We start from the raw sequence: 22,311 nt of genomic DNA on the forward strand, positions 1-22,311 counted from the left end.
CGGGGGGCGGTAAGTGGCGCCCGGACAACAAAAACTTGTTATGGGGCACCCAGACAATTTTTTTTTTATTGCTCATATGCACATTACGTCAATGATATCATTTCACCGTGTGGGACTGTTGGTCATTTAAACTTGTTGGAGTGGGCGCCCTGATTCTAGTTTGTGAGCTAGGCAGGCTACAGTCTGGGAAGCTCTCCCTCTCAGAAGTACGAGATGGGGAGGGGGGTGGTGGTAGGTTGACCTCAGGTCTCCCCACTGAAAACCTGAGGTAGGGGGTGTGGGGGAATCTATCAAATAGCGCACCTCTAACGTTGTACAGTACTAATGCAATTAGTAAAATCAGTCGCACTACGAAAGGCTACCAAATAAACCACAATTAATTCATAATACTGTGAATATATAGTTTCACAGACATATTGTTGCATTTTTTTCTGGTTTGTGGGAAATCATTAAGAATAATATAAAACCAATCCAAATTTATGCTATTAGAATTTGTCTATTCTTCCAGTGATCGTAGCTGAAGCAGAGAGGAGCTTACCTGAGGTCCACCTTGTCACAGGAAATCCTTAGTGGCCTTGCTGTCATCCGTATTAACCATGCAATTGCTGGGCAAAATTCTTATGATGATGTAATTGATGACTTTCAATTAAGGAAGGTAAGAAAGGTCAAGGTTTAGATGGCAGTTGTGCAATTTAGTTTGTGTGTTTCTTGTTTGAAGTGCAATAGTGTAATAATCAGGTTATCTTCTTTATAAGTGTGTTATTCTATATGTGCATTTGTGTGTTATATAATTCGTGCAATTTAGTTTTATTTGTGTTTTTTGTTAGCAATGGTGTAATAGTGTGATAATTCGATTCTATTTTTTATTTGTATTTATATACTACAATTTGTTTCTATTTGTCTTTGTTACTTATTTTTGTATATATTTTTATATTTATATAGTTTTAAATGTTACGATTATTTATTGATGTTCCAAATGTCTGATTAAAAATGACAGTTGGTGCAGAATGGTGCTTCTTTTTTTTGGGGGGGGGGGCGCTGAAGCGGGGGTTCGCCCAGGGAGCTATACAAGCTAGAACCGCCACTGACTGTTAACGTAAATAATTATCTTTCATTGATGTCACCTCTAATGGAATAATAATTTAGTGAGAGGGACAACCTCATTCGTTTTCTCAGCAAACGCAAAATCCCAGGTATGTTTGACTCATCAGCCTTGCCGTAGTTTGGAGTCCGGAAACGTCACGAACTGGAAACGAAAAAAGTTTTTCAACAAACAAGAGTAAGCAACTCAATATTAATCTTTCGTTTTATCATCGCTAATTATTTGTGAATAGCTTTAATGATTTGAATTAGTTTTACTGTGATGTCTCTGGAATTGTGGGAGATGTCATCACTTATTCAACCTTACGCCGCGTAACTAGGTAGCCATTGTTGTGCTATGTGGCATTCTTGTACTATTGACAGCAGCACCTAGCAAGCTAGCTAACTGGCTCTAATCTTCTGTCAATAGCAACAGGGTCCGTGTTTTTTTGCTTGTCATCCAGCCAACATATGACATATACAGCTAAATTAGGATGACTGTTGTGTTTATGATAATTAATGTACACATTTTTTACATTCCCAAAATATGTTCTCCTTTCACAGTGGCCGAATAGCCTATTTCATCTGGATCTCATCCATAATGTTGCCTAAATTCAAGTGTCCCAGTCCACTACAAAACCTACACAAGCTTGCTACTGTCAGTGTTATATCTGATCATTGAATCATGAGTCCCCCCAGTTGAATGTTCAGGAGGATTTGTTACTGCCTCAGCCACTGTCTCTACACAGCCATGTCACGCCTTGAGCCGGAGGATGAGAGCGGGCCTGGGCAGGAGCCCAGCAGGGAGGTGGACATGTGGTCGTCAGTGCGTTGCCTTGGTTACCTGTCCAGTTTCAACCTGATGGTGGCGGTATGCCTGGGCCTGTACGTGCGCTGGGAGCAGACAGACGAGCCCATGATCCTTGTTATCTTCATCCTGGGTCTCTTCGTCCTGGGCATCGCCAGCATCCTTTACTACTACTTCTCCATGGAGTCAGCCAGTCTCAGCCTCTTCCACCTGTGGTTTGGCTTTCTTCTGGGCCTCCTGTGCTTCCTCAATAGTCCCTCGCTGGAGGAGAATGTGAAGGAGCAGGCTACTAACTACCTGCTGCTGGCTAGTGTGGCTTTGAGGACGGTGTGGGCCTTAACTGATAGGATAATGGGCTGCGTTCACTATAAACCCACCCTGCTCTTGTCCGAGGAGCTCCTAGAACTCCTGGGCTTTGGAATTGCCAGCACCACCATGCTGATGCACAAATCTATTGCCCTCATTGCCCTAGTGGTGGCGCTGGGGGCTCTGATCGTGAGCCTACGTGTTAAATCCCTCCTAGCCCTGCCCAACTTGGCCTGCTTTGCCCTGGTCACCTCCCTGTTGTTCTTCAAGGCCGTGGGGATAACCACCAATCCCTTCGCCCTGGGCTGCTACCTGGGCCGTCTGATATGTGACCCCCTCTTGGACGTCTACTTCAGCAGCCTAGGGGCCACCGAGCGCTGGCTGCCCCTGCTTTCCTGGGGACGTGTCTGGCGTCGACTCTCCCTGCTCCCTCTAGGGCTTGTGGAGATAGCCTTCTTCGTCCTAGCCGCTCTAAAGATGAGCCATCTAGAACTGTGGTACCTGGTGATCCCCGGATTCTGTGTGTTTGGCCTGTTTTGGACAGTCTGCCATGTGGTGCTGCTGATCACACTATGGGGCTTCCACACCAAGCTGAGTGAATGTCAGAAGGCGCGCTCGATCCAGCAGTCAGACACACGCAGCCTTGACCGGGTCATGGCCTCGCGGGGGATGAGACACTTCTGCCTGATCTCTGAACGCCTGGTCTTCTTCAGCCTGGTGTCCACAGCCATACTGGCAGCTGTGTCCTGGCAGGTAAGATGCTACATAGTGGTAAATGGTGAATTGGCAGGGTAATACAGTGCCTTGCAAAAGTATTCATCCCCCTTGGTGTTTTTCATATTTTGTTGCATTACAACCTGTAATTTAAATAGATTTTTATTTAATGGAAATACACAAAATAGCCCAAATTGGTGAAGTGAAATTAAAAAAATAACTTGTTTAAAAAAATTCTTAAAAATAAAAAAACAGAAAAGTGATGTTTGCATACGAATTCACTCCCTTTGCTATGAAGCCCTTAAATAAGATATGGTGCAACCAATTACCTTCAGAAGTCACATAATTAGTTAAAGTCCACCTGTGTGCAATCTAAGTGTCACATGATCTGTCACATGATCTCAGTATATACAGTGAGGGAAAAAAATATTTGATCCCCTGCTGATTTTGTACATTTGGCCACTGACAAAGAAATTATCAGTCTATAATTTTAATGGTAGGTTTATTTAAACAGTGAGAGACAGAATAACAACAAAATAATCCAGAAAAACGCATGTCAAAAATGTTATACATTTATTTGCATTTTAATGAGGGAAATAAGTATTTGACCCCTCTACAAAACATGACTTAGTGGCAAAATCCTTGTTGGCAATCACAGAGGTCAGACGTTTCTTGTAGTTGGCCACCAGGTTTGCACACATCTCAGGAGGGATTTTGTCCCACACCTCTTTGCAGATCTTCTCCAAGTCATTAAGGTTTCGAGGCTGACGTTTGGCAACTCGAACCTTCAGCTCCCTCCACAGATTTTCTGTGGGATTAAGGTCTGGAGACTGGCTAGGCCACTCCAGGACCTTAATGTGCTTCTTCTTGAGCCACTCCTTTGTTGCCTTCGCTGTGTGTTTTGGGTCATTGTCATGCTGGAATACCCATCCACGACTCATTTTCAATTCCCTGGCTGACGGAAGGAGGTTCTCACCCAAGATTTGACGGTACATAGCCCCGTCCATCGTCCCTTGATGCTGGGAAGTTGTCCTGTCCCCTTAGCAGAAAAATACCTCCAAAGCATAATGTTTCCACCTCCATGTTTGACGGTGGGGATGGTGTTCTTGGGGTCATAGGCAGCATTCCTCCTCCCCCAAACACGGCGAGTTGAGTTGATGCCAAAGAGCTCCATTTTGGTCTCATCTGACCACAACACTTTCACCCAGTTGTCCTCTGAATCATTCAGATGTTCATTGGCAAACTTCAGACAGGCATGTATATGTGTTTTCTTGAGCAGGGGGACCTTGCTGGCGCTGCAGGATGTCAGTCCTTTACGGCGTAGTGTGTTACCAATTGTTTTCTTGGTGACTATGATCCCAGCTGCCTTGAGATCATTGACAAGATCCTCCCGCGGAGTTATGAGCTGATTCCTCACCGTTCTCATGATCATTGCAACTCCACGAGGTGAGGTCTTGCATGTAGCCCCAGGCTGAGGGAGATTGACAGTTCTTTTGTGTTTCTTCCATTTGCGAATAATCGCACCAACTGTTGTCACATTCTCACCAAGCCATTTGGCGATGGTCTTGTAGCCCATTCCAGCCTTGTGTAGGTCTACAATCTTGTCCCTGACATCCTTGGAGAGCTCTTTGAGCTTGGCCATGGTGGAGAGTTTGGAATCTGATTGATTGCTTCTGTGGACAGGTGTCTTTTGTACAGGTAACAAGCAGAGATTAGGAGCACTCCCTTTAAGGGGGGTGAATACTTTCGCATATTACCTGTATAAAAGACACCTGGGAGACAAATCTTTCTGATTGAGAGGGGGTCAAATACTTATTTCCCTCATTAAAATGCAAATCAATTTTTGACATGCGTTTTTTTTGTTTTGTTATTCTGTCTCTCACTGTTCAAATAAACCTACCATTAAAATTATAGACAGATTATTTCTTTGTCAGTGGGCGAACGTACAAAATCAGCAGGGGATCAAATACTTTTTGGACCTCACTGTATACACCTTTTCTGAAAGGCAACACCACTAATTCTGCAACACCACTAAGCAAGGGGCACCACCAAGCAAGCGGCACCATGAAGGCCAAGGAGCTTTCCAAACAGGTCAGGGACAATATTGTGGAGAAGTACAGATCAGGGTTTGGTTATAAAAAAAATCTGAAACTTTGAACATCCCACAGAGCACCATTAAATCCATTATAAAAAAATTTGAAAGAATATGGCACCACAACAAACCTGTCAAGAGAGGGCCGCCCACCAACACTCACGGACCAGGCAAGGAGGGCATTAATCAGAGAGGCAACAAAGAGACCAAATATAGCCCTGAAGGAGCTGCAAAGCTCAACAGTGGAGATTTGAATATCTGTTCATAGGACCACTAAGCTGTACACCACAGAGCTGGGCTTTACGGAAGAGTGGCCAGAAAAAAGCCATTGCTGAAAGAAAAAAAATAAGCAAACACATTTGGTGTTCACCAAAAGGCATGTGGAAGACCACCCAAACATATGGAAGAAGGTACTCTGGTCAGATGAGACAAAAATGTAGCTTTTTGGCCATCATGGAAACGCTATGTCTGGCGCAAACACAACACCTCATCACCCTGAGAATACCATCCCCACAGTGAAGCATGGTGGTGGCAGCATCATGGTTTGGGGATGTTTTTCATCTGCAGGGTTTTGGAAACTGGTCAGAATTGAAGGAATGATGGAGGGCGCTAAATCCAGGGAAATTCTTGGAATGGCCTAGTCAAAGCCCAGACCTCAATCCAATTGAGAATATGTGGTATGATTTAATGATTGCTGAACACCAGCGGACCCCATCCATCTTGAAAACTGCTGGAGCAGTTTTGCCTTGAAGAATGGTCAAAAATCCCAGTGGCTAGATGTGCCAAGCTTATAGAGACATACCCAAGCTTATAGAGACATACCCCAATAGACTTGCAGTTGTAATTTGCTGCAAAAGGTGGCTCTACAAAGTTTTGGCTTTGGGGGTTGAATAGTAATGCACCCTCAAGTTTTCTGTTTTTTTTGTCTTATTTCTTGTTTGTTTCACAATAAAAAATATTTTGCAACTTCAAAGTGGTCGGAATGTTGTTTAAATCAAATGATACAAACTATCTATTTTAATTCCAGATTGTAAGGCAACAAAATATGAAAAATGTGAACGGGGTGAACACTTTCGCAAACCACTGTATATGTTAAACTAATATGTTAAACTAATGAATGAAAAGATGGATTGATAAATCAGTTGGTTTATTGATCAGCTGATTGATCGATTGAGTGATTGATCTGAGCTTTTCATTTATTTGGGTTTTTCCTCATTGAGAGGATTTTAATTATCTTATTAGAGACAGAACTGACCATGATAGCTGCATAGTCTAGTAACAAAGCAAGACGAGTGACATCATCAACATTGAAACATCAAGCGTCACGTCATAAGCCCCAGAGACTGACGCTTGCTACAGGCTTGGCATGCAATCACAAGACAGTCCCAAGCCGGAAAGGAGAGCTGCTTCTGCTCTCAACCATGACCCAAGTTAATTAGCACTTTAATATGCCTATCTCCTTACATAAAGAGCCATACATTATTTAGCTTTACTTGGTAATCTGCTATTAGCATAACAGGCTACACTGTAGCAACTATTTGCCACATCATATAAGATCTCCAGCCATCTTATACTACTGTACCTGTAAACTTCTAGTTATTGCGTTAATGCTAGGCAAGTAGCGTCATCATTGGCTCACAAAAAATAATAATTCCTTAATACTGCACGCAGAGACATTAACATGCTATCCACGAGTTTGCCTGGGTAGGTAGAAAACAAATTGTCAGAATCTCGCTATATCCCTTTAAGCTATGACCCACCATTTATTTTAATCATGAGCAAAAGCTGTTGGTTTTCTACCTAAAGTTGCAATGGGTCCATTTAAAGGCCCTGTGCAGTCAAAAATGTGATTTTTTTCCCCCTATGTTTTATATATTTCCACACTATGAGGTTGGAATAATACTGTGAAATTGTGAAAATGATAATGCCCTTTTAGTGCCCTCAGACGAACCATCAGAGACAAAGCTTCACTTCAGGATTAAGATTGAATCCTACTACACCGGCTCTGATGCTTGTCGAATGTGGCAGGGCTTGAAAACTATTACAGACTACAAAGGGAAACCCAGACACAAGCTGCCTAGTGACGCGAGCCTATCGGACGAGCTAAATGCCTTTTATGCTCGTTTCGAGGCAAGCAACACTGAAGCATGCATGAGAGCACCAGCAGTTCCAGATGACTGTGATAATACTCGCTGTAGCCGATGTGAGCAAGACCTTTTAAACAGGTCAACATTCACAAAGCCGCTGGGCCAGAAGGATTACCATGACATGTATTCAAAGCATGCCTAAACGAACTGGCAAGTGTCTTCACTGACATTTTCAACCTCTCCCTGACCGAGTCTGTAACCTACATGTTGAAAGCAGACCACCATAGTCCCCGTGCCCAAGAAAGCAAAGGTAACCTGCCTAAGTGATTACCGCCCATAGCACTCATGTCGGTAGCCATGAAGTGCTTTGAAAGGCTGGTCATGGCTCACATCAACATCATCATCCCGGATACCCTAGACCCACTCCAATTTGCATACCGCCCCAACAGTTCCACAGATGACGCAATCTCTATCGCACTCCACACTGCCCTTTCCCATTTCGACAAAAGGAACGCCTATGTGGGAATGCTGGTCATTGACTACAGCTCAGTGTTCAACACCATAGTGCCCACAAAGCTCATCAGTAAGCTAAGGACCCTGGGACTAAACACCTCCCTCTGCAACTGGATCCTGGACTTCGTGACGGGGCACCCCCAGGTGGTAAGGGTAGGTAACAATAGGTCTGCCACGCTGATCCTCAACACTGTTGTCCCTCAGGGGTGTGTGCTTAGTCCCCTACTGTACTCCCTGTTCACCCATGACTGCGTGGCCAAACACGACTCCAACACCATCATTAAGTTTGCTGATGACACAACAGTGGTAGGCCTGATCACCGACAACGATGAGACCTGGCAGTGTGGTGTCAGGACAACAACCTCTCCCTCAATGTGATCAAGACAAAGGAGCTGATCGTGGACTATAGGAAAAGGCGGGCTGAACAGGCCCCCTTTAACATCGAGGGGGCTGTAGAGCGGGTCGAGAGTTTCAAGTTCCATGGTGTTCACATCACCAACGAACTGTCGTGGTCCAAACACACCAAGACAGTCATGAAGATGGCACGACAACACCTTTTCCCCCTCTAGAAGACTGAAAGGATTTCACATGGGTCCTCAGATCCCTAAAAAGTTATACAGCTGCACCATCAAGAGCATCCTGACCAGTTGCATCACCGCCTGGCATGGCAACTGCTCGGCATCTGACCGTAAGGTGCTACAGAGGGTAGTGCGTGAGGGTAGTGCGTACGGCCCAGTACACCACTGGGGCCAAGCTTCCTGCCTTCCAGGACCTATATACTAGGCGGTGTCAGAGGAAAGCCCCAAAAATTGTCTTAGACTGTTTTCTCTACTACCGCACGGCAAGCTGCTACTCGCTGTTTATTATCTATGCATAGTCATTCCCACCCTACCTACATATACATATTACCTCAACTAACCTGTACCCCTGCACATTGACTCGGTACCGGTACCCCCCTTTTATATAGCCTCGTTATTGTTACTTTTTAATAATTTTTTACTTTAGTTTATTTGGTAAATATTTTCTTAACTCTTTCTTGAACTGCACTGTTGGTTAAGGACTTGAAAGTAAGTATTTCACAGTAAGGACTACACCTGTTGTATTTGGCACATGTGACAAATAAAGTTTGACTTGAAAAGGCCGCCTGAAATTTCTGCCTGTTTTGGTGGGATGGAGATTTGGCCTGACTGTTGACAGACGGTAAATTAGTAAATAGACTAATAAGAAACCGTTCCAAATCTCTCAGCTAGTTTCAATTTTCCCCTCCCTACTCAGACCACTCCCAGACAATCCGAGCAAAATTCTTGCTTGAGAAATTGCTCTTTGCGAAGAAGCTTTTTTGTCGTTGTTATTTTTGACCATTTTAAATTAAATCAATTGAGGTACTTAATTGTTACTCAGAAATGATTTGATATTGGGATAGAAACGACCTTTAATAAGTACAAGCGACCTGTAAAATGTATAAAAGGCTGTGGCAATACGAGCAGGAACAGCAGCATCTAGTGGACAACCTGGTACTCTCACACTAATTTATGGGGAGAAAAAGCTTCATAAGCTTCATAATACTTGTCAAACATAGAGAACTGATACTGTATACTGGCGGTTGGAGTGAGCTTGGTTTGGGTGGGGTACATGGGTGGCTTTTGGCGATTTATTTGGATTCCTCACCTCTTTAGTAATTTTAAGTAGTTTGGTCCAAATCAGATGTTGGGTATTATATTTAATTAATATTATTTTTTATTTTATTTCACCTTTATTTAACCAGGTAGGCAAGTTGCGAACAAGTTCTCATTTACAATAGCGACCTGGCCAAGATAAAGCAAAGCAGTTCGACAGATACAACGACACAGAGTTACACATGGAGTAAAACAAACATACAGTCAATAATACAGTATAAACAAGTCTATATACGATGTGAGCAAATGAGGTGAGAAGGGAGGTAAAGGCAAAAAAAAGGCCATGGTGGCAAAGTAAATACAATATAGCAAGTAAAACACTGGAATGGTAGATTTGCAATGGAAGAATGTGCAAAGTAGAAATAAAAATAATGGGGTGCAAAGGAGCAAAATAAATAAATAAATTAAATACAGTAGGGAAAGAGGTAGTTGTTTGGGCTAAATTATAGGTGGGCTATGTACAGGTGCAGTAATCTGTGAACTGCTCTGACAGTTGGTGCTTAAAGCTAGTGAGGGAGTTGTGTTTCCAGTTTGAGATTTTTGTAGTTCGTTCCAGTCATTGGCAGCAGAGAACTGGAAGGAGAGGCGGCCAAAGAAATAATTGGTTTTGGGGGTGACTAGAGAGATATACCTGCTGGAGCGTGTGCTACAGGTGGGAGATGCTATGGTGACCAGCGAGCTGAGATAAGGGGGGACTTTACCTAGCAGGGTCTTGTAGATGACATGGAGCCAGTGGGTTTGGCGACGAGTATGAAGCGAGGGCCAGCCAACGAGAGCGTACAGGTCACAATGGTGGGTAGTATATGGGGCTTTGGTGACAAAACGGATTGCACTGTGATAGACTGCATCCAATTTGTTGAGTAGGGTATTGGAGGCTATTTTGTAAATGACATCGCCAAAGTCGAGGATTGGTGGGATGGTCAGTTTTACAAGGGTATGTTTGGCAGCATGAGTGAAGGATGCGTTGTTGCGAAATAGGAAGCCAATTCTATGAATCCTATGATTGAAATCGCCAATTTGGATGCAATCAATTAGCTTAATTGCTCAGAGTTCAAATAGTCTTTTCAACAAAATAATATTTGCAAGAATGCGACAAACTATTTCAACAACAATCGGAGATGGTGGGTGTCATGGCTTGCTGAAATGGAACTACCCTTAAAGAGATTCTCCTGTACCTTTTGTATACTTTTTAGCCGGTTGTTCTGAAAATATTACTCACGAGCCAAAAGTGGTCTCCAAAAATGGTGTACTACTACGTCACATATGTGCAGCTATGTGCACCACGTAATTACTCTCGCCCTCTCGCTCTCTGCTGTGTCCACTGAGTCGCACTGCAACCTCTTTGGATAACGATGGGCAGGCGTCTTGCTAGCTGTCACTCAAATGCGAGGGGCTGAAGCGTATTGGCTAGAACTCTAATTGCTAGGAGTCTGGCCCATGTGGGGGGGAATGTAGGGAAAATGGCGCAGCGCAGCTTCAAAAAAGCAGTCACTTTCAAACTAGGGATTTCGTGGCTAATTAAGGTGACAGTAAGTCTGCCAATAGATGATGCATGTATGAACTACACATTGTCACATCCAGCCCAAAGTGGGAGGTTAAATATTTATATTTCTTAGTCACCAAAGTACTGTAGCATTTCTTTAAGCAATAATACTTACCCACCCACACACTCAACATAGTAAAATATACAATTCAGTGTCCGTGTTACCAAACATGTAGGCCTAGCTATAGCCTTGAATTATTTTTCTTTAATATAGGCCTGCTCTACAATAAAAGGGCTTGAAGGCTGGGATGGCATAAGAGCTTCAGTGTTGCTATGTCAAATCAGGACTGAGGAGATGATGATGGACCAGCTGTGAGGCCTTGGGCAGTCGGAGCTGAATTTAACAAGAGGTCTGCTGCCTCCATCCAAAACTGACGAGCTAATAATGAAGCAGGGAGCTCTGAAGTGATGTGGTAACCTTGCTGGTGCCTCGCTAATTGGACAAGTCAGATTGAGGAAAGAGTTAATAAGGATTTTAATTGCAAATGTGAATGTAACACAAGTGTAGTTGAGGAAACACAAGGCTACATGGAAATCGTCATGGCAACGGCATAAAATAATTTAGATGCCTATTGTTTCTGTGTAATTTATGTTTATTTAACTGAATTTTAACAGCTTGGTGAATTTGTATAACAGAGTCCATTGGGTAGGCCTATAGATGTGGCCTTGGAATTCACTTAGACTATCTTTGAAAAAGCTTAATTCTCACTCATTCCCACAGCTTCACTTGATTGTCTTTGAAGGGTGTTTTGAGCTGAAGCCTTGTGATGGAATTGTTTTATGTCTGTATCTAAATAGCTAAATTCTCTTGTTTCAAAACATTTTTAAAAAATCACATGAAATGCTCTATTGTGTTGCAGCCCTCAAATGGTGTGTTCATGAGTGTGTTCCTGGTGGTCCTCCCTCTGGAGTCTCTGGCCCACGGGCTCTTCCATGAGCTGGGCAGCTGCCTGGGGGGCACATGTGTGGGCTACGCTCTCGTCGTCCCTACCAGCTACAGCAGGTCCGTACACACGCACATATAAAGGCTACGTAGACACATGTACACTGAACTCACACACACCAGGGTCTCCGTTAGCCGGTAATAGCCAGCTTTTGGCAAAAACAAATACATTTGCAAATACATGCTTATCGGTCTATAAGTTAATGTGCAAAATTTTGTGGAATTAAATTGTCGCTTGTGTATCTTCGTTAGTCATTATGTTTATCACACGCGCACAGCATACCGATACAGAGCATATGAGCGGAAAATTTGTCAAACAGCTAGAGGTCGACCGATTAATTGGCATGGCCGACTAATTGGGGTCGATTTCAAGTTTTCATAACAATTGGTAATCTGTATTTTTGGACGCTGATTATGGCCGATTACATTGCATTCCACGAGGAAACTGCGTGGCAGGCTGACCACCTGTTACGCGAGTGCAGCAAGGAGCTAAGGTAAGTTGCTAGCTAGCATTAAACTTATCTTATAAAAAGCAATCAATCTTCACATAATCACTAGTTAACTACACATGGTTGAGGATATCACTAGGTTAACTATCTTGTCCTGCTTTGCATATAATCAATGCGGTGCCTGTTAATTTTGTCATCGAATCACAGCCTACTTCACCAAACGAGGGTTGATTTAACAAAAGCGCATTTGCGAAAAAATCACAATCGTTGTACGAATATACCTGACCATGAACATCAATGCCTTTCTTAAAATCAATGCACAGAAGTATATATTTTTAAATCTGCATATTTAGTTAAAATAATATTGCCTGCTAACATGAATTTAACTAGGGAAATTGTGTCACATTGCACACAGAGTTAGGGTATATGCAACAGTTTGGGCCGCCTGGCTCGTTGCAAACTAATTTGCCAGAATTTTACATAATTATGACATAACATTGAAGGTTGTGCAATGTAACAGCAATATTTAGACTTAGGGTTGCCACCCGTTCGATAAAATACAGAACCTTTCTGTATTTCACTGAAAGAATAAACATTTTGTTTTCGAAATGATAATTTCCAGATTTGACCATTTTAAATGACCAAAGGCTCGTATTTCTGTGCTTATTATATTATAATTAAGTCTATGATTTGATATTTGATAGAGCAGTCTGACTGAGCGGTGGTAAGCGTCAGCAGGCTCGTAAGCATTCATTCAAACTTTACTGCGTTTGCCAGCAGCTCATAGCAATGCTTGAGTCACAGAGCTGTTTATGACTTCAAGCCTATCAACTCCTGAGATTAGGCTGGCAATACTAAAGTGTCTAGTAGAACATCCAATAGTCAAAGGTATATGAAATACAAATGGTATAGAGAGAAATAGTCGACGCGTCATAATTCCTATAATGACTACAACCTAAAACGTCTTAACTAGGAATATTGAAGAACTGGGAGTATTGAACCACCAGCTTTCATGTGTTCTCATGTTCTGAGTGTAACAGTATAATTTCCGTCCCACTCCTCGCTCCAACCTGGGCTCCTCTGCACACATCAACCACAGTCACTCACAAAGCATCGTTACCCATCGCGCCACAAAAGCCGCGGCCCTTGCAGAGCAAGGGGAACCACTACTTCAAGGTCTCAGAGCGAGTGACGTCACCGATCGAAACACTATTAGCGCGCACCACCGCTAACTAGCTAGCCATTTCTCATCGGTCACATGAGCAAGGAACTTAAACGTTAGCTCTTTTACATGGCACATATTGCACTTTTACTTTCTTCTCCAACACTGTGTTTTTGCATTATTTATACCAAATTGAGCATGTTTCATTATTTATTTGAGACTAAGTAGATGTTATTTATGTAGTATATTAAGTTAAAAATTAAAGTGTTCATTGTTCATTCAGTATTGCTGTAATTGTCATTATTACAAATATATAAAAATTGTCAGATTAATCGATTTTTTTGGTCCTCCAATATTCGGTATTGTTGAAAAATCATAGTCGGTCAACCTCTACACACAGCACGAGAACTGCTGCTACAGCTTCTAAAACAGCTCATTTGTTGCTGCTGGAGTGAAACTTGCTTTTATAAGCCCAATCATTGCGTACCAATTCTAAATGCAATTGCGTATTAAACTGTTTTGATGGCCACGATTAAAATTGAAGCAGGCTTCCCATTCACCATTCAAGTGCATATAGGCAACGGTATAGGCAGGCTTCAGCATGTCACACACCACTTTGCAAGGAGCTGGAGCAGTATGCATTTTGAAAACATATATTTATCTGTTTTGAAACCTTTTACTTCATATTATGAGGCATGTAGCCTATATCTCTCATGTTCTATTGGTTTTCAAATCAACTTTCTTTCATTGTCCAGTAACCAAATGCACAATCCTAAGCTGTGTTCGATATTAACCTTACTATTTTTGATGTGAGTATAAAGTATGGATATAGTTAGTATGCCAAAAGTTCACAGATGTCGTACTAAATTCGGCAAAATACAAAGTATACGAGCAGTGTACACTATTTCCGTGCTTTTAGGGACCATGATGCAATTCTTCAGAAAATGGGTGTGGCTTCACAACGTTTTCACATTTGAAGAAAATGTCGGGGAAAATGCAGCCAAAGTCCGACGAGAGTGGATACAAATTCATTGCTTCATTGCTTTTCTTAACATTATGACAAATGTTAAGAAATGTAATAAAGTAATGTCTTTTCAAGTAAGTTACGTTGGCTGACAATTTGTTAACTACGCTATCCTTATAAAGAGCATAGCATTACAGCAGTATGTTAGCTAGTTGGCTACTAATACATCGAACTTGCCAGGCTGTATTTTAACTATCTGATATCTTACTATTTTCTATCTAACTATTCACATCATTCTTAACTAAGTGGTATAGTCATTGTGTGTTTCAATGGACATGGTTAATTCAGGCTATCTACTCCGATTTCAGAACTCTCGTCTGAGTGTGCCAGAGCGCAGAATAACTGATGAATTTAAGAACACTCAACACCCGTTGAATATGGCCAGTGGCAGTAAACGTTGGCCAAAAAAAAGCGTCATTAAATTGTTTCCAGTCACCAACGCTCTGGATAACATGAAAACAGCCTAACCAGCTCTGCTAGGGCAAGTAAAATGGTTAGAGTGAGGTGTTCTCTCATTTGTGGTTGGAAGTAGCTAGCCAACATCATCAGTCAGTTAGCTTGGGTGCTTGACTGCCAGTGAACACTCGGATCAACCCTACTCCTCGGCCAGAGTGTCCAGCGTGCGCTCTGAACGTTCCGAGAGTGAAACTCTCTGAATTTATGAACGGACAATCTGACAACACTCTGAATTTATGAACGGACAATCTGACAACACTCTGAATTTACGAATCGTAAGACGTCTAGCTGGTCGTTTGTTATGCTAACAAACTAGCAAGAGGTTGCATAGCAACAGCATCAACTTCTGGTAGACGGGCAAAGCGCTAGTACGCTCAACTGAAACGATACCGTTCATTTACAGTATACCAAAATGAACTAATAGTATGTAGTATATACTCATGAAATGTGTAGTATACAGAATGTTAGTATGGGTATTCGAACACAGCTCTAGTCATATTAGCAACCCATGCTAGTTCTTGAATCTTTAGATCTCCCCTCTTTTCATATTTATAACAGATATTTGTATCTCTGTCACATGAAACCGCTTGCATGTGCAGTTTGCATTTGACAACTGTATTTTTCCGCTAATTGCATTACGGAACAAACATATCTGTGTAGCTTACTGCTTATTGTGTGCTTTGCTAAGCTTATACTGTGAAGAAATAACAGTTTATCAACATTTTAAGCTAAACGTTCTGATCTGTTGCATCAGACTCATTGCTTTTAAATTTGTAACATTTTTTTTATGTAGCCGAGGCCTACTAGTTATATGAATTTGGGATCTATCATCCCATAACTGTCCCAGGGTCTGTTTGGAATAGGCTATTTCTTTCTCGCATTGAACGCCAAGCTGACCATAAGAATAGGTCAACTTTTCGACTATGGGGGATATTGCATTGACGCAGGCTAGTGATTTTGCTGTTCGTTACTCGTCTTGTTGGCTGATGAAAAGTGAATGTGGCAGTTATTCTTATATCTTAAAAGTGCGCATTGGAATTCGGTAAGAAGGATGCACGCTGTTGTGTCCTCGAGTTGCATGTTCTGTGACGACAAATAATCAAAATGTGATTTTTGTCAGTGGGTGGACGCCCTAATCAGGTTATGTGCCCAATGCATATGGGTCCGGTAAATTTCTCAAATGTCTGTTAAATTAAAGTACTGCCGATCAAAAGTCAAGACGCCACATTTTCCTAATGGAAACTCTGACACTCGTACACAGACCTCACACGCACAGACACACATTCACTTTATTCTTCTCCACAATCATTACTTCCCTGCACCCAAGTAAAAAAAACAATAATAATTCAATCTTATCTTTACAGCATCCAGAGGGACAGACCATAATTTCAATTCCCTCACTGGACAAACCAAGTGGAAAAATATCCCAATAAACATGGCCCTAATGTTTCCCCCCTTAGGCTGCTCTCTCCCTGGCATACTAAGTGGCTGTGGCTGGAACATGTGTTTATGACCAGGCAGGGCCACTCTCTGTCCAAAATGGCACCCTATCCCTTTGACTAGGACCCATAGTGCACTACTTTTGACTAAAGCCCTATGTAGGGAATAGGGTGCCATTTCAGACTCTGCCTCTATGATGTAAAAAGGGCTTTATAAATAAATGCGATTGATTTGATTGATCTCTGTGCTAGGGCAGTTAGCACTTAGCAGTAGCTAGCTCTGTGGTGGTGATTCGGATGCAGGCCCATACATCTGCTCTGTATGCCAGGGCTGTGGATGTAGGCCCCAGCGGGAGACCAGAGAGAATGTTGAGAATATAGCAGTGTATTATCTACTGTTTGATGGGTTCAGATCATGTTTTTACAATGGTGAGTGGCCCCTTGGGAAGATGAGGAGGAGAAGAAGGGAACGGTGAGGGACAGAGAACAAAGGAGAGAAAGTCAGACAGGGACAAAGTGAGAGAGGGTGCAGGGGAGAGAGACAGGCTTTTAGAGAGGGAGGACAGAGGGAAGGAGATAGCAGGAGACTAATATGTTCCCATCTTTGTATAGATAAGGCCAGGTAAGTGAAACAAATCTGTCACGTCAGCCTCTAACAGCCACGTTATCCACTGTCCCCAGTCATCTCAATACAACTACTCAGTCAAAATCTACTCATTATTTAAACAGAACTCTCTCCAATCTATCCAGCCCAAAGTCTCTCTCGAGATCATAATAACTCTGCTTTAAGATGAGATGCTTTGAGTTATGTAGATGTCTCTATGATTGAATGGAGAAAGTCGTGAGTAATGTCAGGCACAGGGACAGAGATACAGAGTGAGTGGGGCGATGTTGAGTGACGGAGACTGGGGCAGCCTTGACTCCTGCCCTCATGCCTGGTGCTGTGGGATGGAGAGAAAGAGGTGTGCCGGATCAAACAGGTGGCTCTGTCTTACCCTCCGAATCTTGTTGTTGGGTCAGGACTCATCTCCATCGTTATTCTCGCTCATCTTAGCCTTACTCACACACACAGACATGCACATGCACACACACACAAATTCATATTATCTCATATTCCATCTCTACTGTACTGCCAGTGCCTTCACCTCTTTCACCTCTATTCCTTTTCATTCTCTACATTCTCCTCGTCTTCCTCTTTTCAATTCTGCTCTCCGTCTCCACTTGCCATTCTCTCCTCATATTCATTCTCGTTCTCTCCTCCACCTATCCTCTCATCCTCTCCTTTCCCTCCACCTATCCTCTCATCCTCTCCTTTCCCTCCACCTATCCTCTCATCCTCTCCTTTCCCTCCACCTATCCTCTCCTTTCCCTCCACCTATCCTCTCATCCTCTCCTTTCCTCCACCTATCCTCTCATCCTCTCCTTTCCCTCCACAGCCCAGACGGCCAGCCCACCCTCCTACCTCCGGACCAGGTGCAGGAGCTGAATGTGCGCTCCACGGGCATGTTGAACAGCGTGCAGCACCTCTTCTCCCACCACATGATCGAAACGTTTGGCTGTGACTACTCCACCAGCGGGGTGACTTTGGAGGCCCTCCAGGCCAAACTCAAGGCCTTCCTGGAGCTTCGCACGGCCGACGGGCCCCGCCATGATACATACGTGGTGTTCTACAGTGGGCATACGCAGCGCACCGGGGCCTGGGCACTGGCAGGTGAGGGTCACCATAGCTCACAGAGGCTGGCTGGCTGGCTACCAGCAGACAAGCTTCTTGCCTATCTCTGTCTCTCATCGTCTATCAGTGTTTATTTTACACCTACTTATTTCCAGACTAGATCAAACATGAAAAAAAACAAATACAGGATCAAATTAAGGTTATATGTTTGAATAGAACATGATGATGAGTGTAGAATAGTATATTTTTGTTTTGACAAACATTTAAATGTTAGTTTTTGAGAAATGTCTAGAACAACAGCAGTAGTTAGAACAAGTACACAATATTTAGTAGTCTGCCAGATACAGTGCGTGCCTGTACTTTTCATTAATCCATGGCGATTTAGTAGAAATGAAGAGTCCAACATTTTCCCAGTGTGATAACTGAAGTTTGTCTTCAGTGGCTGCCGACACACACCCACGCTTTATCACTGCATGGTGCAAGGCAAGCTCAGTGACAATTAAACATGACTTGACCATTAATGTACTCCCACTCGTAACTTTTCCTTTTCAACATGAACCCAGACAACTTTTACCTTTTGTCTTTAATGTCCATTACTTGCTCACCACCTACCTTAACCACCTACCTTAACCACCTACCTTAATCAAATACATGCATACAGTCGTCGTGGCTCATCGGGCAAGTCAGCTGTAATAAGTGTAGTTAATTAGTATTATTATTAACCCATTAACCAATTATTATTTCATGGACTAAGGAAGGAATATATTTGTATCGTACTGTACATTCTAAGCAATGATTACAGTAACAAAGTAACCTTTGTTATCAAACTAGCTACTAAACTCCTAACATGCGGGGTCAATTAAAAAAAAACTTGTATGTATTGTTTTCCTAAAGATACAGATCCGACTACGGACCAACTAAGTCTTCTAGTAATATATGTCAAAACATCAACGCGGCCACAGTACACCACACCTCTGCTCCCAAATTGTACTTTAAGCATCAGTGTGTCGCGACCACACAGTATCACTCCTCCTAACCAGTCCCTTTCTGAGCAGCTCCCAAACTGTAAAGAAATATCTTGGCACCATCTACGGGCGCCTCTTAATCTTCCTGCCATGGAGCCCACTGCCGTATTAATCCTCATGAAGGATACTGCGTGTCATACCCCGTGTCACAGTGTTTGAGCAGTGGAGGCCGAGTGGAAAACAACCCAGGCCCTGGCTGGCGTTGGAGCTTTACAGAACGGACTGGGAAGAGCGGGGGGGTTGTCTCTGGCACTCACACTCAATCACACAGGCTACTCACGTGCACATATACACGCTCGTACTCCGCTCACGTTTCTGCCACAGAGGAAGGGTGCCCAAACAGAGAGCAGTCCCTATAACTCAAGATTTAGGTGCCTTAGACTAGGGATAGGCCATACAGGTGTGTAGTTGTAGACGGTACACAGAATAACGATAGAGAGGATTGGACCGATAACTTGACTATTCACATGTTCCTTTTGTTTGCATTGTGCATGTTCTGATATAGAACATATCAGCTGTTCGCAAATGGTTGTTCCTTGTTTGTCCCAGCCTAAGACTAGGGTTGTGTTTATTACAATGTTTTATTTCTCTCTCTACCAGGAGGAGACTCTCTGCGTCTGGAGCAGCTGCTGGAGTGGTGGAAGGAGAAGAACAGCGGCTTCACCTCCCGTCTCATCCTGGTCCTGGACACGGAGAACTCCATGCCCTGGGTAAAGGAGGTCCGCAGGACGGAGGGAGTCTACTTGGCCGTGCAAGGGGCCGAGCTCGCCCCTGCTGGCGACATCGAAGGCGGGGTCGCCCCCCGCCTTGGGGACTTCACCTCGGAGTGGGTGGAGTTCAACTGCAACCCGGACAGCACCACCCAGTGGTCGGAGAAGGACAGGGCGGTGGCGGCGGCCTACGGCGTGTCGAAACACTGGAGTGACTACACGCTCCATCTTCCCACAGGGAGCGACGTGGCCGAGCACTGGAAGACCCACTTCCCCCAGGCTACCTATCCTCTGGTGCACCTATCCAACTGGTGCTGTGGGCTCAACCTCCTCTGGCTGTGTGGAGTGTGTCTGAGGTGCTTCAGGCGACTCAAACTGGGCTGGTTCCCTCCCAATATACTAGACACGGGACAGGGCATCAAACTGGTCCACTCATAGACTGACTGAGCTGTCTGCCTGCCTGGGAGATCACTTGCCTGACCACTCACCCTGAATTGAATTCCTCTGCTCTATCAATCGCTACCTACTTTCAGTCAGAAGCTGTCATCCTAGAAGTTGACTTCAAAACAAATTCATCAGTGATTGGTTAGATTTGTTATAGACGATCCAAATCAGAGAATCAAAGTTGATAACGTCATCAGGTAGTCCGGCTCTGGCCCAACCCATCGGTTTCTGGGGCCAATCAGATTGGTCAGATTGTGTTCGCGTTCTAGAAATCGTCAGGGGGGAGGCAAATCCAGACTCATCGTGGAGAAAAAAACATCAGTTGGACGGAGCAATGTGGATGGGTAGCCAGGCAAGGAGACCACAATGGAGTTTCAGCAGGTAGCCTAGCGGTTAAGGGTTGGTTCAAATCCCCGAGCCGACTAGGTGAACAATCTTGTTGATGTGGCCTTGAGCAAGGCACTTAACCCTAATTGCTCATGTAAGTTGGTCTGGATTAGAACGTCTGCGAAGTGGCTAAAATGTAAATGTGTTGACCTATGATCTATGGTAAGTTATGTGTAGACAATCACCAATAGAATATGTGGTAAAGTACAGTCACCACAGTAGGCCTGCTTTCTATGGTAAAGCTATAGACAATCACCGCAATCAGTCTTATTGCCATAGACTTCAACCATGCTAGTGTGGGCCTTATCTAAATGGTACAAGTAGACAATCTCCACAATATTCTGTGTATCTATGGTTTACTGACATCCACCCTATGTGCCTTTGTGAATTGAACGGGACATTGTGCTTTATTTTGAAAGTGTAATATGACATTACTCACGTGTTTTTTTTCTGGGAAGATTTTTGTAAATTGTTTGTCATGTTTATTTCCCCTTTTGAAACTGATAGTATACAGATTTTACCATTAAAATGTCTAGCCAAAGATTTTGGGACAATTTTCAAGAGTTGTGTCTTGCCTTGCGTTTGGTGTTCGTTTCTGTGGACTGACTATTTAAAATGATGAGACGAAAGCCTTATTTTAGTACCCAATTCTGTTCCATTAGATGGATCACCACAAATGTGGTTAATTCATTGATTCGTTTTTTTTTTTTAAACATTCATTTTATAAATGTGCTGCATCAGTGTGAGTAGGAGGAGGGAGTGTTGACAATTGGTCAGCCTGACAGGATCCATATAGCTGCAGGGATATACAGTACACAGCTCCCTGCCTGGCGCCACTTTCCTGCAGTTGTTTTGGAGTCAAATCCACCGTTAAAACAATGACTCACCACATGTAGCCTATCATTGAATCACTACGGCTGCGATGGCCATGGTGACCCATATTGGCCAACCTTTCTGCTTCATTTGGTGCTCTCTCTCGCTCTTTCGCTGCGATGCTGCCTTTTATGATACACTGTGATGTTTATGCTAAAAAGGTCCAATTGTATTATTCTACATATAAATGAAAGCCGAGCTTTTTGTCTCGCTATGTCTTTGATGTCCTGATAAGAGCCGATGTGATGCCTTATCTCAGATTATGCTTGAATAATAAAGTGAATATGTAAAACGTTGACCACATATCTATTGAAAGTAATAGTTTGGAAAGCATGTTCAATGGGTTAAATTGGGCCCAGTCGGCTCTACATAATTGCTTGTCTCTTAGTTGTGGTTTGATAGGATGTGTAGAGGGAGAGAGGAAAAATAAAAAGCAAGAGTGGGAAAGATGAATCATGAAATGGGGCATAAGAGAGAGGAGATGACCCAGAGGTGTCCCTAGCCATCCGTTCCAATTCCAGACATTAAAATGACATGGTTTACAGACATTGAGCAAATACAGGGCCTTGGTGTAGATATGTTACTGTTGGCAGCAAATATTGGGTTTGGGAACGTAGAAGTCCGGGCAGATGTTGTAGGAATAATTGTCCTGCGCTGCTGTAAAAAGCTGTCAGTTCTCTCTCTCTCTCTTTCACTGGGGAGTCTAGCTGGACACAAAGCTTTCGCTTCAGCTTAGTCGCCCTTTCCTCAACATGTTTGGTGGAAATTCAACACCAGGGACACCTTAAGTCAATATTAAATGAATCACTCTTTAACACACGTACAAAGTACAAGTCTGCCCACAAGCTCCGTCAGGGTGCTCCCCTCGGCCCTCTTATATACCGCTACCCAAAAAACCTACATAGGCA

General features: G+C 43.3%; 1 protein-coding gene across 1 annotated transcript; it reads left to right on the forward strand.

Annotated features, from left to right (window-relative positions):
- Window positions 1-1,066: 1,066 nt before the first annotated feature.
- Window positions 1,067-21,701, forward strand: tmem168a (transmembrane protein 168a). Its single transcript, XM_021577492.2, has 5 exons — window positions 1,067-1,279; window positions 1,645-2,947; window positions 11,680-11,822; window positions 17,729-18,003; window positions 19,590-21,701. Exons 2-5 carry the CDS (start codon window positions 1,784-1,786, stop codon window positions 20,135-20,137), a joined length of 2,130 nt encoding a protein of 709 aa, XP_021433167.2. The 5' UTR covers window positions 1,067-1,279; window positions 1,645-1,783; the 3' UTR covers window positions 20,138-21,701.
- Window positions 21,702-22,311: the final 610 nt, after the last annotated feature.

Source organism: Oncorhynchus mykiss, chromosome 21, assembly GCF_013265735.2.
Source record: "Oncorhynchus mykiss isolate Arlee chromosome 21, USDA_OmykA_1.1, whole genome shotgun sequence".
Classification (NCBI taxonomy): Eukaryota; Metazoa; Chordata; class Actinopteri; order Salmoniformes; family Salmonidae; genus Oncorhynchus; species Oncorhynchus mykiss.

What these genes read in the sequence shown, in the direction of transcription:
- tmem168a (XM_021577492.2), top strand. Translation starts at nt 1,784, where the DNA reads ATGTTCAGGAGGATTTGTTACTGCCTCAGCCACTGTCTCTACACAGCC. An exon ending in GTCCCTACCAGCTACAGCAG is followed by an intron (nt 11,823 to 17,728) that starts GTCCGTACACAC and finishes TTCCCTCCACAG; the next exon opens with CCCAGACGGCCAGCCCACCC. An exon ending in CGGGGCCTGGGCACTGGCAG is followed by an intron (nt 18,004 to 19,589) that starts GTGAGGGTCACC and finishes TCTCTCTACCAG; the next exon opens with GAGGAGACTCTCTGCGTCTG.